Source organism: Brachyhypopomus gauderio, unplaced genomic scaffold (assembly GCF_052324685.1).
Source record: "Brachyhypopomus gauderio isolate BG-103 unplaced genomic scaffold, BGAUD_0.2 sc60, whole genome shotgun sequence".
In the NCBI taxonomy this organism is placed as follows: domain Eukaryota; kingdom Metazoa; phylum Chordata; class Actinopteri; order Gymnotiformes; family Hypopomidae; genus Brachyhypopomus; species Brachyhypopomus gauderio.
In genome coordinates this window covers 1,772,682-1,788,156 of record NW_027506881.1, presented here as the reverse complement: position 1 = coordinate 1,788,156, position 15,475 = coordinate 1,772,682, and the positions used below count along the sequence as shown (strand labels likewise).

At 44.9% G+C, this 15,475-nt stretch overlaps 1 protein-coding gene across 6 annotated transcripts in view; it reads left to right on the top strand.

Annotated features, from left to right (window-relative positions):
• Window positions 1-15,475, top strand: part of fig4a (FIG4 phosphoinositide 5-phosphatase a) — a 62,578-nt gene that overhangs the window by 42,089 nt on the left and 5,014 nt on the right. For 5 of the 6 annotated variants that reach the window (XM_076988106.1, XM_076988107.1, XM_076988108.1 and 2 more), the window contains 3 exons: window positions 5,591-5,786; window positions 11,359-11,444; window positions 13,164-13,253. In XM_076988106.1, the coding sequence (XP_076844221.1) occupies window positions 5,591-5,786; window positions 11,359-11,444; window positions 13,164-13,253 (372 nt within the window). The remainder of the gene's footprint in view (window positions 1-5,590; window positions 5,787-11,358; window positions 11,445-13,163; window positions 13,254-15,475) is intronic. The other variant, XM_076988109.1, reaches the window with a different exon arrangement.

Sequence of the window (15,475 nt, the reverse complement as noted above, 5' to 3'; positions counted from 1 at the left end):
TTAAGTGTCTTGGTGAAAGTCCCATTAACTGGTTTAGTAAAACCACATGAAAAAGTGCCATAACCAGAAAACACTAAATTAATGGCGAACAAATAATTTCCTAATCATTCTAAATTGACAAAAAATAGCATTTATTTATATATATACTTCCACATCACTACATCCATCACTACATCCATCACTACATCCATCACTACATCCACATCACTACATCCACATCACTACATCCACATCACTACATCCACATCACTACATCCACATCACTACACCTACATCACTACACCTACATCACTACACCTACATCACTACACCTACATCACTACATCCACATCACTACATCCACATCACTACATCCACATCACTACACCTACATCACTACACCTACATCACTACACCTACATCACTACACCTACATCACTACATCCACATCACTACACCTACATCACTACACCTACATCACTACACCTACATCACTACACCTACATCACTACATCCACATCACTACACCTACATCACTACACCTACATCACTACACCTACATCACTACATCCACATCACTACACCTACATCACTACACCTACATCACTACACCTACATCACTACACCTACATCACTACACCTACATCACTACACCTACATCACTACACCCACATCACTACACCCACATCACTACACCCACATCACTACACCCACATCACTACATCCACATCACTACACCCACATCACTACACCTACATCACTACACCTACATCACTACACCTACATCACTACACCTACATCACTACACCTACATCACTACATCCACATCACTACACCTACATCACTACATCCACATCACTACATCCACATCACTACATCTACATCACTACACCTACATCACTACACCTACATCACTACATCCACATCACTACACCTACATCACTACATCCACATCACTACACCTACATCACTACACCTACATCACTACACCTACATCACTACATCCACATCACTACATCCACATCACTACATCCACATCACTACATCCACATCACTACATCCACATCACTACATCCACATCACTACATCCACATCACTACATCCACATCACTACACCCACATCACTACACCCACATCACTACACCCACATCACTACATCCACATCACTACATCCACATCACTACACCTACATCACTACACCTACATCACTACATCCACATCATTACACCTACATCACTACATCCACATCACTACATCCACATCACTACATCCACATCACTACACCTACATCACTACACCTACATCACTACATCCACATCACTACATCCACATCACTACATCCACATCACTACACCTACATCACTACACCTACATCACTACATCCATCACTACATCCACATCACTACATCCACATCACTACATCCACATCACTACACCTACATCACTACACCTACATCACTACACCTACATCACTACATCCACATCACTACACCTACATCACTACACCTACATCACTACACCTACATCACTACATCCACATCACTACACCTACATCACTTTAAAAACATCTCAAAAGAATTTATCACCAGCTATTACACCATCCACAAGATTGTTTTCAAGTGGAGGTCATTCAGAACAACTGCGACCATGCGCAGGTCTGGCTGTCCGAGCAAGTCCACAGAGCAGACCGTAATATTTTGGTGGTATGTTGAGGAAACATCTAAAGAACTTCCTGTACTTCCATGGTGACCAAGATCATGGTGGAGCTTCCTTGTTGGGATGTTTGGTGTGTCACCCTGGGTGGAGGATCTTGGTACGTCCTTTACCTCCTCCTGGGTGACGTAGGCCTCCTGGGTGATGTAGTCCTCCTGGGTGGAGTGTCTTGTGTACCAGGAGTTTTCTGGTCTTGACGTCAGTCGCTTCCAGCTCTTCTTTGACCAGGTTATTGTGCCTGCTGGGTATTCAGACTCCTTTACTCATGGCAAACTGTGTTGTGGATGTGATTTTTGATGCATATACTTAATGCTGTTTTTAGCCAATAATTTATATCTATTCATTCATTATGAGCAATTGAAAATGTGTTTAGAGATTAGAAAATTTTTACTGTAAAAATGTCTTTTCACTTCACCATTATGGGTGATTTAGTATAGGTTGATGACAAGGCAGTTCTATACATTCAAAATACACAACGCAATAAAAAGTGTAATAAGCAAAGGAGTGCTTCTGTCTGCCTGTCCAAGTTTCTGATGCTCACACCAGAGTGTCTTCTCCCCACACGCCCTGGTGAGCAGCACTGGGGAGTGCAAACCCACAGCAAGCAAGGCACTTCTGTGTTTTTGGTTTGCTGTGTTCTCCTGTGTTCTCCTGCACAGGGGAGGTTCTCTTGTGTTCTCCTGTGTTCTCCTGCACGGGGGAGGTTCTCCTGTGTTCTCCTGCACGCGTGAGGTTCTCCTGTGTTCTCCTGCACGGGGGAGGTTCTCCTGTGTTCTCCTGCACGGGGGTGGCTCTCCTGTGCTTTTAATGTGTCCATTTCCACTTCAACCATTTTACTAAGATGTGTCTTCTGTGTGACCAGTAATGTTCTCTTTGCCCATGAGACACACAATAAATCCGACATTCTGAGAGTTCTTTGACGATGTCTTTCCCAGTGAAGCCAGAGACACAAGAGGCTTAACAACCGATCTGTGTTAATAAAGCAGCTGTCTCCAGCTGGAGGGGCCACACTGAATGCAAACGAAATGATTAGATATGTTAGATACACCGAATCACACAGAGCCTGCAAAGATGTGATTAAAATGACTTACAACCTGGTGTAGTGGAGATCACATCGTTAGCATTCACAAGCAAGGCGTCTTCTACAACCAGATTTCTGCCAAATACTATTTTCAGTTCTATAAAAAAAATTTTTGAATAAAAATAAATAATAAGAGAATATTTAGATCCTACATGTCTGTAATGGGAAATAAGATTAGTAAGTATAGCAGTGTCTGTCTGTTAGTGTTCGGCATATTGCTTTGAGGTCAACACAGTGAGTGGTGTTTTAGAATGGAGCACTGTGGAATTAATCACTCAGGCAATCGTGTGCCGCTGGGATTTTATTCCTTACGGTGCCATGAGGGGAGTGACATGGAGTGAATTTTCTGGGGGTGATTTAATGTGGAGTGATTTTTATGGGGTTGATTTAAGTGACCATTCCAGCTGCTTGAGAAAAGTAAATACTATATGTTCTTGAAAACTTTAGTTTGTGTTATAATGTAAAAAGTGAAAAAGTGATAATGTACCAGAGGTGACGTTATAAAAAATATTCCATACCTATGACCTCATTTCTACTCACAGCATAACTCACAGTAAACATAATGATAGTCTTAGTCAACATAATCATAGTATTTGAGACATTTATCAGACTGACCCACTTTTCCATTTCAAATCAGTCTGTTTCCAGATCTCTGTCTATACCACTGTGTGAGCTCTCGCAGTAGGGCTGCAGTTTACTGACTGATCCAGGATCAGTTTAGTGTATGAGCACTATAATGTTCTTTATCCATGACCAGTTTAGATCCATGACCAGTTTCTGATGTACAAGTTCTTGATATATACTTCCTACCTGAGGAGATTAGAGAAGCCAGCCAGCTCTAACTGTTCATCTGCCATTCATCTGTCATCCAACAGGCCCTGAGGCCCAGGACTGCCCATCTGTAGTGCTGGTTCACTCCTGTTCCCCTGTTCACACCTTTTCACACCTGTTCCCTTGTTCACACCTGTTCTCCTGTTCATACCTGTCCACACCTGTTCACACCTGTTCACACTTTCAGGTGATGCTTAGGGTTTTTAAATTATAAACTCTATATAATTAAAATGATATATTCAAATTTTACACATTTTTTTTTATTGCCGGATTGTGTTTGTCAGCTTGTTTCCTCCCTGCAGCACAGAGCACCGCTCTGCTCTCCACTCTGTTCCCGTAGAAACATCCCTCTCAGACAGCAGCACTTTCTCATAAATACACTTGGGTTTCTTTCATTTAAACCCTCTTTGATCTGAGACCAGCTGAAGCAGACAGCCATGAAGCATGTATATACATGTCTCCTACTCGAGCGTGTGAATATTTCACTTGTGGTGCTGCACCTGTTGTTTTGAAGTGGGGACTGACAGCACATGACCTCTGCTCAGGCTGTCACACTGGCGGTGTGTATTGGACAGAGTGACCACTGATCATGTTCGTGATTGTGAACATGGTTGTGAACATGGTTGTGAACATGGAGAAGCTGCAGTGTTGGTTTCTGGGATGTGTAGTATGTCACAGATGCTGTTGCCTTGATTCCACGTTGAAGTCTTTTAACTGCACATTAAAACATCAGCAGCTCCTCAGACTGTCCAGCCACTCTGCTTCACTGTGCTTCACTGCTCTGCTTCACTGTTGACAGGGCAACACGGTGTCTTGGTGGTTAGCACGTTTGCCTCTCAGCACTGGGGTCTTGGGTTCAAGTCCCTATCTGAGTGGAGTTTCCATGTTCTCCCTGTGTTTGCGTGGGTTTCCTCCGGGATCTCCGGTTTCCTCCCACAGTCCAAAAACATGGAGGTTAGGTAAATTGGCAGTCAACAAAAAATTCTCCCTGAGTGTGTGTCTGTGTCTCTATGTTCAATAAAAAGTAGTGTCTGTGTCTGTGTGCGTGTGTGTGCTTGTATGCCCAGTGGTGGATGGTGCTCTGTCACTGGGGTCTGTCCTCTCTCCCCTTCCTGCACCCCATTCAGTCCCCCAGGGGGTGTGGATCCCGGTAGAGAGTACGCTGTGCGCAATTGGCTGCCGCTTCTCGCCGTTGTGTGTGTGATTGATTGTCTGTGACTTGTACCTGTGTTAAATTGTAAAGCGCCTTGGGAATCTGGAAAGGCGCTATATAAATCGAACATTCATTCATTCATTCATTCACTGTGCTTCACTGCTCTGCTTCACTGTGCTTCACTGCTCTGCTTCACTCTGCTTCACTCTGCTTCACTGCTCTGCTTCACTGTGCTTCACTGCTCTGCTTCACTGCTCTGCTTCACTGCTCTGCTTCACTGTGCTTCACTGCTCTGCTTCACTGCTCTGCTTCACTGCTCTGCTTCACTGTGCTTCACTGCTCTGCTTCACTGCTCTGCTTCACTGTGCTTCACTGCTCTGCTTCACTGCTCTGCTTCACTGCTCTGCTTCACTGCTCTGCTTCACTGTGCTTCACTGCTCTGCTTCACTGCTCTGCTTCACTGCTGTGCTTCACTGCTCTGCTTCACTCTGCTTCACTGCTCTGCTTCACTCTGCTTCACTGCTCTGCTTCACTCTGCTTCACTCTGCTTCACTCTGCTTCACTGCTCTGCTTCACTGTGCTTCACTGCTCTGCTTCACTGTGCTTCACTGCTCTGCTTCACTGCTCTGCTTCACTGTGCTTCACTGTGCTTCACTGCTCTGCTTCACTGCTCTGCTTCACTGCTGTGCTTCACTGCTGTGCTTCACTGCTGTGCTTCACTGCTCTGCTTCACTGCTTTGCTTCACTGCTGTGCTTCACTGCTCTGCTTCACTGCTGTGCTTCGCTGTGCTTAAACGGTGTGTCCAGCTCACCCTCGCTGTCTCTGTCTGCAGTAATAAGTTCAGCAAGGAGGAGGTGGTTCTGCAGCGTAAGACTGCTGCCAGCGCTCCCCCCCCTCCCAGTGAAGAACAGATCTCCAGCAGCTCGGAGGATGACTCCGAGGAAGATCGTGAGGACGACGCCACGGCCTCACAGCGCTCCACACCAGTCAAGATCACTGAGACGGGTGACAGCGTCCGTGTCCAGGAGGTAGGGGACATCCCCTCGTTAACCAATTACTGAGTGTGAATGAAGTGCTGGACAGCATCAGTGAGCCTGTGGCACACTCAAAGTTCGATCGTTAAGCAATTACTGACTCGTCAGCCAAATGTGTGTTCCTGGGGTCACTGAGGTCGTGAGCTAAGGGTTAGGCAGCCAGTCGTGACCTCTGTGGAGGGATCATCATCTCTGGTGACTAGTAAAAATTGATACCACACAGAACCTCGTAGTTCCGGTTCCCATCAGCCCCTCTGATAACCTGCAGCTTCTTCTATTAATGAGTACCCACATCTTTCACCTTGTACGTGTCATGGTATAGTAGCTCATTTCCCAGTAGCTCATTTCACAGTGCATATACTGAATAACACGTTCTAAGCTTAATAAATAATTCATAAACCAGGGCTTTGAGTTTACATTGAGTTACATTGTACTAAATTAACAAATCAATCAATTGATTAATGTTGTGTACTAAATTAACAAATCAATCAATTGATTAATGTAAGCAAGAATTGATAATCATTTTCTTGTCTGTACCAAATATTATTCACTTTCACAGTGCTCATACAGTGATACACACACACACACACACACTCTCTCTCTCTCTCTCTCCCTCGTACTGCACACACACACACACTCTCTCTCTCCCTCATACTGCACACACACACACTCACACTTTCCCTCCTGCTACACACACACACACACACACACACACACACACACACACACACACACACTGTCCCACCTACTACATAACACACACACATGCGCACGCACACACACTCCCTCCTACTACACACACACAAACACACACTCTCTCTCTTACTACACACACACACACACACACACAAACACACACTCTCTCTCTTACTACACACACACACACACACACACACACACACACAAACACACACTCTCTCTCTTACTACACACACACACACACACACACACGCTCTCTCTCTTACTACACACACACACACACAAACACACACACACACAAACACACTCTCTCTCCTACTACACACACACACTCTCTCTCCTACTACACACACACACACACACACTCACACACACACACACACTCCCTCCTACTACACACACACACACTCACACACACACTCCCTCCTACTACACACACACACACACTCACACACACACTCCCTCCTACTACACACACACACACACACACACACACACACTCACACACACACACTCCCTCCTACTACTACTACACACACACACACACACTCACACACACACACTCCCTCCTACTACACACACACACACACACACACACACACACTCTCTCTCCTACTACACACACACACACACACACACACACTCTCTCCTACTACACACACACACACACACACACAAACACTCACACACACACACTACCTCCTACTACACACACACACACACACACACACACACACTCCCTCCTACTACACACACACACTCACACACACACACTCCATCTTCCTCTTTGTAGATACACATCCCACACGTGTGACTCAAGGTCTTTTGTCCTGTTGCCATGCCAACGAGGCTGCTTGGTTTTGTTTTCTTGCTGAGACAGAAAGATAATGTGAGAGAGAGAGAGAGAAAGAGTGAGAGGGGAGGGAGAGGGGGAGGAGGGGGTGGGAGAGAGGGACAGAGGGAGGGTGTGTTTGTGTGTGTGTATATATATATACACAACACCTATGTACACACGTATATACAACCAGTGATGGCTTAGTTACCTTGAAAAAGTAATCCGATTACTGATTACTCCTTTTAAAAGTAACTTAGTTACGTTACTGATTACTTGATTTTAAAAGTAACTACGTTAGATTACAAGTTACTTTAGTAGTTACATTCAGCAGCAAAATAAAATTTTCCAATACTCACTTTATTGGAAGTGCATTTTTAACAGTAACAATGTACTGAAGCAGGTTCGGTAACCGAGGCAGAAACTGCTTAATCCAAAAATCCCGAGGAGGGAAACTTTATTGATAACGCAACCCTGGCGCGCGCAGGCCCCGCCCACCCCCAGTGTCACTTAAAGGGCGAGACTCGCCGTGAGGAGTAGTAGTCGCTACAGTATCTCCTGACATTACGTTTGTGTAGCTGCGCGGTATTATTTGTAAATTTATTTGTAAACGTAATACAAGCGAACTGTTCAATCAGACAGCTATTTGTTGTGAAACAAAATACCATTACAAATTCAAGCATTTTAAAGTAGGCTACGTTAGTCAAAATTCCAGCACTTTTCAAACGTGGAACACAAAGCAACATTAAAACTCTTCAGGTAAATGTTCATTCCCCTGTTTTTGATGGGTGTTTCTTTATACTACCACATATCGTTACGGGAGGACACTGCACAGAATGACTTGTAAAACGCGCTCGCGCTCTCACAGGGTCGCGCGCATCGTGCGGAGTCGAGCGCTACGGTCAGACGCAAAAGTAGAACTGACCAAGAAGAAAGATAAAATATATATTTTACTAGGGAAAATAAAAATAGTAACGCACAGTTACGTGGATAAGTAACTTTAATCTGATTACTGGACTGGAAATAGTAGCGCGTTATATTACTCGTTACTGAAAAAAGTGGTAAGATTAGAGTAACGCGTTACTGACATCACTGTGTACAACACCCATGTACACACGTATATACAACACCCATGTACACGCGTATATACAACACCCATGTGCACGCGTATATACAACACCCGTGTGCACACGTATATACAACACCCATGTACACACGTATATACAACACCCGTGTACACGCGTATATACAACACCCGTGTGCACACGTATATACAACACCCGTGTACACGCGTATATACAACACCCGTGTGCACGCGTATATACAACACCCGTGTGCACGCGTATATACAACACCCGTGTGCACGCGTATATACAACACCCGTGTGCACGCGTATATACAACACCCGTGTGCACGCGTATATACAACACCCGTGTGCACGCGTATATACAACACCCGTGTGCACGCGTATATACAACACCCGTGTGCACGCGTATATACAACACCCGTGTGCACGCGTATGTACAACACCCGTGTGCACGCGTATGTACAACACCCGTGTGCACGCGTATGTACAACACCCGTGTGCACGCGTATGTACAACACCCGTGTGCACACGCGTATGTACAACACCCATGTGCACACGCGTATGTACAACACCCATGTGCACACGCGTATGTACAACACCCATGTGCACACGTGTATGTACAACACCCATGTGCATATGTATCAAAGGTTTGGACAGACTCTTCATTTTTATTCATTTCAACTTAAAAAAACAGGGAAGATTTCAAACCAATGAAATAACACATTATTATGTTCTAATAAACAAATATAGAGTAACGTAGATATTATCTTGTTTGCAGTAACTGTCCTGTATTTAGATGTTCACACTCATGGTGGTGTTAACCAGTTTCATGAAGCAGCAACTGTGATGTTTCTCCATCCGTCTTGAAGACATTCACACATGCAGAGACCCTGTAGAGTGAGGAGCTACAGTTCAGAAATAAAACTGCTGAGGGTCTCTTTAAAATTGTGTGTGTGCGTGCATGTTGAGCAGACCGCCATAGCGTCAGGGACGTGTCCATGCAGGGGGGACCTGTGACCCCACTGAACCCTCCTGTGTCCTCACCGCACAATCAGTCTGTCTGATACAGCCTGCCATGGGACATCATTTAGAGAAGGATACACACACACCTAGTGTGGTCCTCCACCCCAGGCAAAAGGCAGAAGTGATGTGAGAGTGTTTGTGTGCGTATAAACCACACACACACACACACACACACACACACACACACACACACACACACACACACACACACACACACAAATAATGATATTCTGTCATTCTGTCTTCACTGAGCTAAGGTCACGTGTTCCATGTTGCACGTGTGGGCTGATGTTACATGTAGTGTTGCGTTACATGTAGTGTTGCGTTACATGTAGGTACGCGTTACATGTAGGTACGCGTTACATGTAGGTAAGCGTTACATGTAGGTACGCGTTACATGTAGGTACGCGTTACATGTAGGTACGCGTTACATGTAGTGATGCATTACATGTAGTGATGCGTTACGTGTAGTGATGCGTTACGTGTAGGTAAGCGTTACGTGTAGGTAAGCGTTGCGTGTAGGTAAGCGTTGCGTGTAGGTAAGCGTTACGTGTAGTGATGCGTTACGTGTAGTGTTGCGTTACGTGTAGTGATGTGTGGGCACCAGCGTGAGAGAGGGGACAGGCGGGCGATCAGACTCCTCCGTGCTCGGGCGTCCTCTCCGTTTGTAGGAGCACTGGCTATTTATCGCCCCCATCTGTTGCCATGGTGAGGTGGGACAGCGTGCTGCGGTTGCCGTTTCCCAGGTAACGTGCAGTGGGCCCCAGTGGTGTCAGCTTCACCCGCTGAAGATCATGATGGAAGTTCTGCAACTCCAGCAAGTGTTCAACCTTCATGTCCTGTGTGCTCTTGTGCTGTTCTCTTCCCATCTGCCCCTCTCTCTCTCTCCCCCTCTCCCTCTCTCTCTCCCTCTCTCTCTCCCTCTCTCTCTATCTCTCTCCCCTCTCTCCCTCTCCCTCTCTCTCTCCCCCTCTCTCTCTCTCTCCCCCTCTCTCTCTCTCTTTGTCAGTCAAATGTTGCTGTGTCCTAAGTCTAAACAGAGCTACATATTGATGAAATGGCACAAGGTTTTCAGCAGCTGCTCTGTGGCATCATGCAAATTTGATTGAAGATCAATAAATCTACTTGCATGTAAATCTTTTTCCAAACTGCATGTCCAAGGAAGCAAGAGTTCTGTATGTAAAACAGCTCACCTTTAGGAAGAGTTCCTCAGCTGTTTTTTATACACTAGTGTATCTAAACACTTGCTGTCGTGGGTTTTATCCCTCACATAATGTCTTTCCTTGAGGTCGAATTGATACTCTAGTTCATCTCGTGTTTAATTAATGTTGAGATTTCACTTTAATTCTGCTACACTTTGGCCTCATTTTTCATGTATGAATTGTTGTACTCTGGAGGAAGAATGACAGACCCTGCACACACATGCACACTTTCACCAGTAATGATGGATCACCTCAGAGAGGACCACGAAGGAGAGAGACTTGACTGATAAAATATTTAAATGTCAGACTCATTACCTGCCGTGTACAGTAATTACACTCCACCATACACTCCACTTCGATTCCATTTTGGTGTGTGGGAGACCCCTGACAGCAATATATGTGCAGTTCTGTGTCGATATATGTTGACTGTGGATTAGATTTTAGCAGTGAATGTGAAAAAGTGTGAAAAAAATCTAGTATTATATGAATACACCTGAGTGCCACGGCTTTGTGTTCAACACTGTGCCCAGTACACGTGGCTTTGTGTTCAACACTGTGCCCAGTACACGTGGCTTTGTGTTCAACACTGTGCCCAGTACACGTGGCTTTGTGTTCAACACTGTGCCCAGTACACGTGGCTTTGTGTTCAGCTCTGTGCCTAGTACACGCTGCTTTGTGACCCAACCAACTATGGACCAGAGTTAATGGCCTTTCACTCCCCAGCAGGATCAGCAGAACCCCAGCAGGGAGACGTACGGTCTGAACCCGTCTGCTTTGCCCAGAGAACAGGACCTCATCATATACCACAGGTGACACTTCACACCTCTTAAAGCACCGCCAAAGAGAAGACTGTGTGTGTGTGTGTGTGTGTGTGTGTGTGTGTGTGAGTGTGTGTGTGTGTGTGTGTGTGTGTGTGTGTGTGTGTGTGTGTGTGTGTTTGTGTGAGTGTTTGTTTATGCGTGCGTGCGTGTGTGTGTTTGTTTATGCGTGAGTGTATGTATGTGTGTGTGTGTGTGTGTTTGTTTATGCGCGTGTGTGTGAGTGTGTGTATGTGTCTGTGTGTGTGTATTTGTGCTGGGTTTACCATCACCTTGCTGGGTTTACTCCGCAGTGGACCGTCACTGACTGGTAAATGTCCAATTGTTCATGAAAAAAGAGGTCTTGGTTGAATGTGATGTGATGTTGAATCTTGTATGTATTTTATCTTTTTTTTTTATACACACACACACACACACACACACACACACACACACACACACAAGCAAGCAAGCATACTCAGGGCGTTATCATAGCTCCTATTTGAAATGCAAATGCGACTGGTGCTTTGTCCTTTAGTGGTCAGTGTTCAGTTTGCATAATGACCTTGTCATCTTTGAGGACACACTTGAAAGGCATTTCAAATGCTAAATTCTATTTAAACATCATGGAAAAACACATTTATCATATCATGTGGGCTCTGATGTAAAGCAGAATAGTATTACAAAATAGCATTATAGTAATTTATAATAGTATAGTATAATAATATAATAGTATTATAAAATAGTATGCAATTTAATATTACACATCAACTGCAGTGGATTTACCATATGCAGAGATCATGTAGTGAATACAAGTCCGTGTGCTTTCATAAATCATACTCATAATTCATGCTTTCATAACTTATACTTTCATACTCATAACGCATACTTTCATAACTCATACGCATAACTCATAACTTTTCCCTTTTCCCTGTGTTGGTCATTCATATAATCTTACTATTCTATAGCTGATAATAGGGAATTGTCTCCTCAGTCATGGCTGAGGTTAAAGGTCATTCCTTAGTTAATCCAGCTCTGTACTGACTATATGCACTGAACTGGACCTGATTTTAGCCTAGTGTTTTTTTTTACTGTTAGCCTAGTGTTTTTACTAGTTTTACTGTTAGTGTTGTGGTTAGTGTTTGTGTTAGCATTTACCTGGTTTGAATTTAGCAAACGAACATGTGTCATCGTAATACAGTTTTCATACAGTGGGCCCTATTTCATGTGTCATCGTAATACAGTTTTCATACAGTGGGCTCTATTTGATGTGTCATCATAATACAGTTTTCATACAGTGGGCCCTATTTGATGTGTCATCATAATATGGTTTTCATACAGTGGGCCCTATTTCTTTTAATCTCTTTCTTAGCCTCTTCTCTCTGTCTGTCTATTTCGATTGACTTTCTCAGAATGTTCTGATTAGTGCAGTCATGCCATTCAAAGCCCAGCCATCCCCCTAACACACCCACACACACACCCACGCGCACACATGCACACACACACACACACACACACACACTAACTTCCTGTGTGTTATCAACGACATCACCGGCCTGACACGCACTGACACCCACCTCCACCATACACACACACACACACACACACACTTATGTGAGTTCATTTTCTGGGTTTTCGGGGTGAGTTCATATCCTGTCTTCCTGTGTGTGTGTGTGTGTGTGTGTGTGTGTGTGTGTGTGTGTGTGTGTGTGTGTGTGTGTGATTGTACAGGTTTGCTCACCTTGGCCAAAACCAGCACAAAGTTGAGAGAAGAGACCAACTGGTGGACTCCAGAAAAGTTCTGGAGAACGTCATCAACCTGTGAGTCACACATGTCTATACATGCACAGATACTCTAGAGCAGGGGTACTCAACCGGCGGACCGCGATCCAGACCCGAACGCGATCCTGTCCGGACCCAATCTCATTCCTGATTAACTGGATACGGACCAAAACAAAACCATAGCATTTATTTCAGGGCTATTGAAAAAACACTCCGTCACGAGTGTTACGTTCAGCCCCCCCCCCCCCCCCCCCCTCACAACTTACGTTCGCCACCCCCGCCGCACCGGACCTCAGGTCACAGGTATCTGCCAAAATTGGACCGCAGACAAATTTAGTTGAGTACCCCTGATCTAGAGTTCACATACATGCTGGGTTTGATGCTATTTGCTCCTATAGTTTCATACCAGAAGTCTTGAATGTGGTGACTGGAACGGTTCTGGTGATGGTTCTGTTGACAGAAGGCAGTTTGGCTCCATGGATTTAAGATGTTTACATCTAATTCTGGTTCTGCTTTCTACATGTTGCAGCATTCATTGACATTCATCAGTCCAGAATTTTTTCCAGTATTCATTTTTTCTTGAGCCTGTGGTCATTGTAGAGGGCACACAGACATTATGTGGTGTTCTGCTGTTATAGCTCATCCACCTCAACATTTGATCTGCTGTCCATATGAAATTTGACTATTTGTTCACCATGGTTGTAGAGAGTGGTTATTTGAGTTACTCCAGTTATTTGAGTTTGAGTTACATCCAACGTAGCATTTTGACCTCTCTTCAACAGTGTGTTTCTGCTGACAGAACTACTGTTCACTGGACAAGTTTTGCTATTTTGTTTTTGCATTATTGTCTGTGTGCTGTAGAGACCTGTGTGAACATCTGAGGAGATGAGTCGAACCTAAACCCCTCCGACCATCTGGCAATGACCAGACATTCGAATATTCTTACCACATTCGCATGTTTGATGTGAACATTAAATACACAATAAAAATTGAATTAAGTCTCTCTGCTATGATATTGAATCTTCCTCTTCATTATGACATCCATAAATGTTTTTGGTTCAGTGTTCAGTGACATACCAGCTAGTCAAAAAGCAGTTGAGACTATAATGGCTGATAACCCCAGTGCCCCGTTCTGCTCAAACCAGCTGCTTCCTTCAGTTGGACAGATTGAGTGTGACCTGGAGATCACGCTATCCTGACCTTCTGTAATTTTCTCACAAGACATAATGAAATAGTGAGTCTACACGTGGACGAGGATCAAAGGTGCTTACGGTGACTGCAGAGAGAGATGCTAACATAGCTAACAATGCTACGTCGTGGCGGTGCAGTCACACGGCTGATACCGGTTCAGAACCAACACTCACGTCTTGTTTTGCCCAAGACCACAGTGGGATCCATGCAAGACGGACAAGAGAAACATTGATTATTTCATTCAATGCAGGAGATTTAGGAGAACTTGTTACAATCACAAATGCTCTCATATTCAATATTATTCATATTCAATATTCATATTCAGTGTCTCAGCTCCAGTGTCTCAGCTCCAGTGTCTCAGCTCCAGTGTCTCAGCCACAGTGTCTCAGCTCCAGTGTCTCAGCTCCAGTGTCTCAGCCACAGTGTCTCAGCTCCAGTGTCTCAGCTCCAGTGTCTCAGCCACAGTGTCTCAGCTCCAGTGTCTCAGCCACAATGTCTTAGCTCCAGTGTCTCAGCTCCAGTGTCTCAGCCACAATGTCTCAGCTCCAGTGTCTCAGCTCCAATGTCTCAGCCACAGTGTCTCAGCCACAGTGTCTCAGCTAGAGAGAGCAGACACTCCTCACATTGTCCTGTTCTGGGCACCCTCTACCTGAACACATTGAGATTCGGCTGCACAGATGTGTGTGTGTGTGTCTCAGAGCCGTGTTGTGTGTGTGTGTGTGTGTGTGTGTGTGTGTGTGTGTGTGTGTGTGTGTGTGTGTGTGCGTGCGTGCGTGTGTGTCTCAGAGCCGGGTTGTGTGTGTGTGTGTCTCAGAGCCGGGTTGTGTGTGTGTGTGTGTGTGTGTGTGTGTGTGTGTGTGCGTGTGTGTCTCAGAGCCGGGTTGTGTGTGTGTGTGTCTCAGAGCCGGGTTGTGTGTGTGTGTGTGTGTGTGTGTGTGTGTGTGTCTCAGAGCCGTGTTGTGTGTGTGTGTGTGTGTCTCAGAGCCGTGTTGTGTCTAGTGTGTGATGAGTGTAGCTGATGAATCTGTTATCAGGGCTCATGTGAGAAGCTGGTTAGGGTCACACTGATA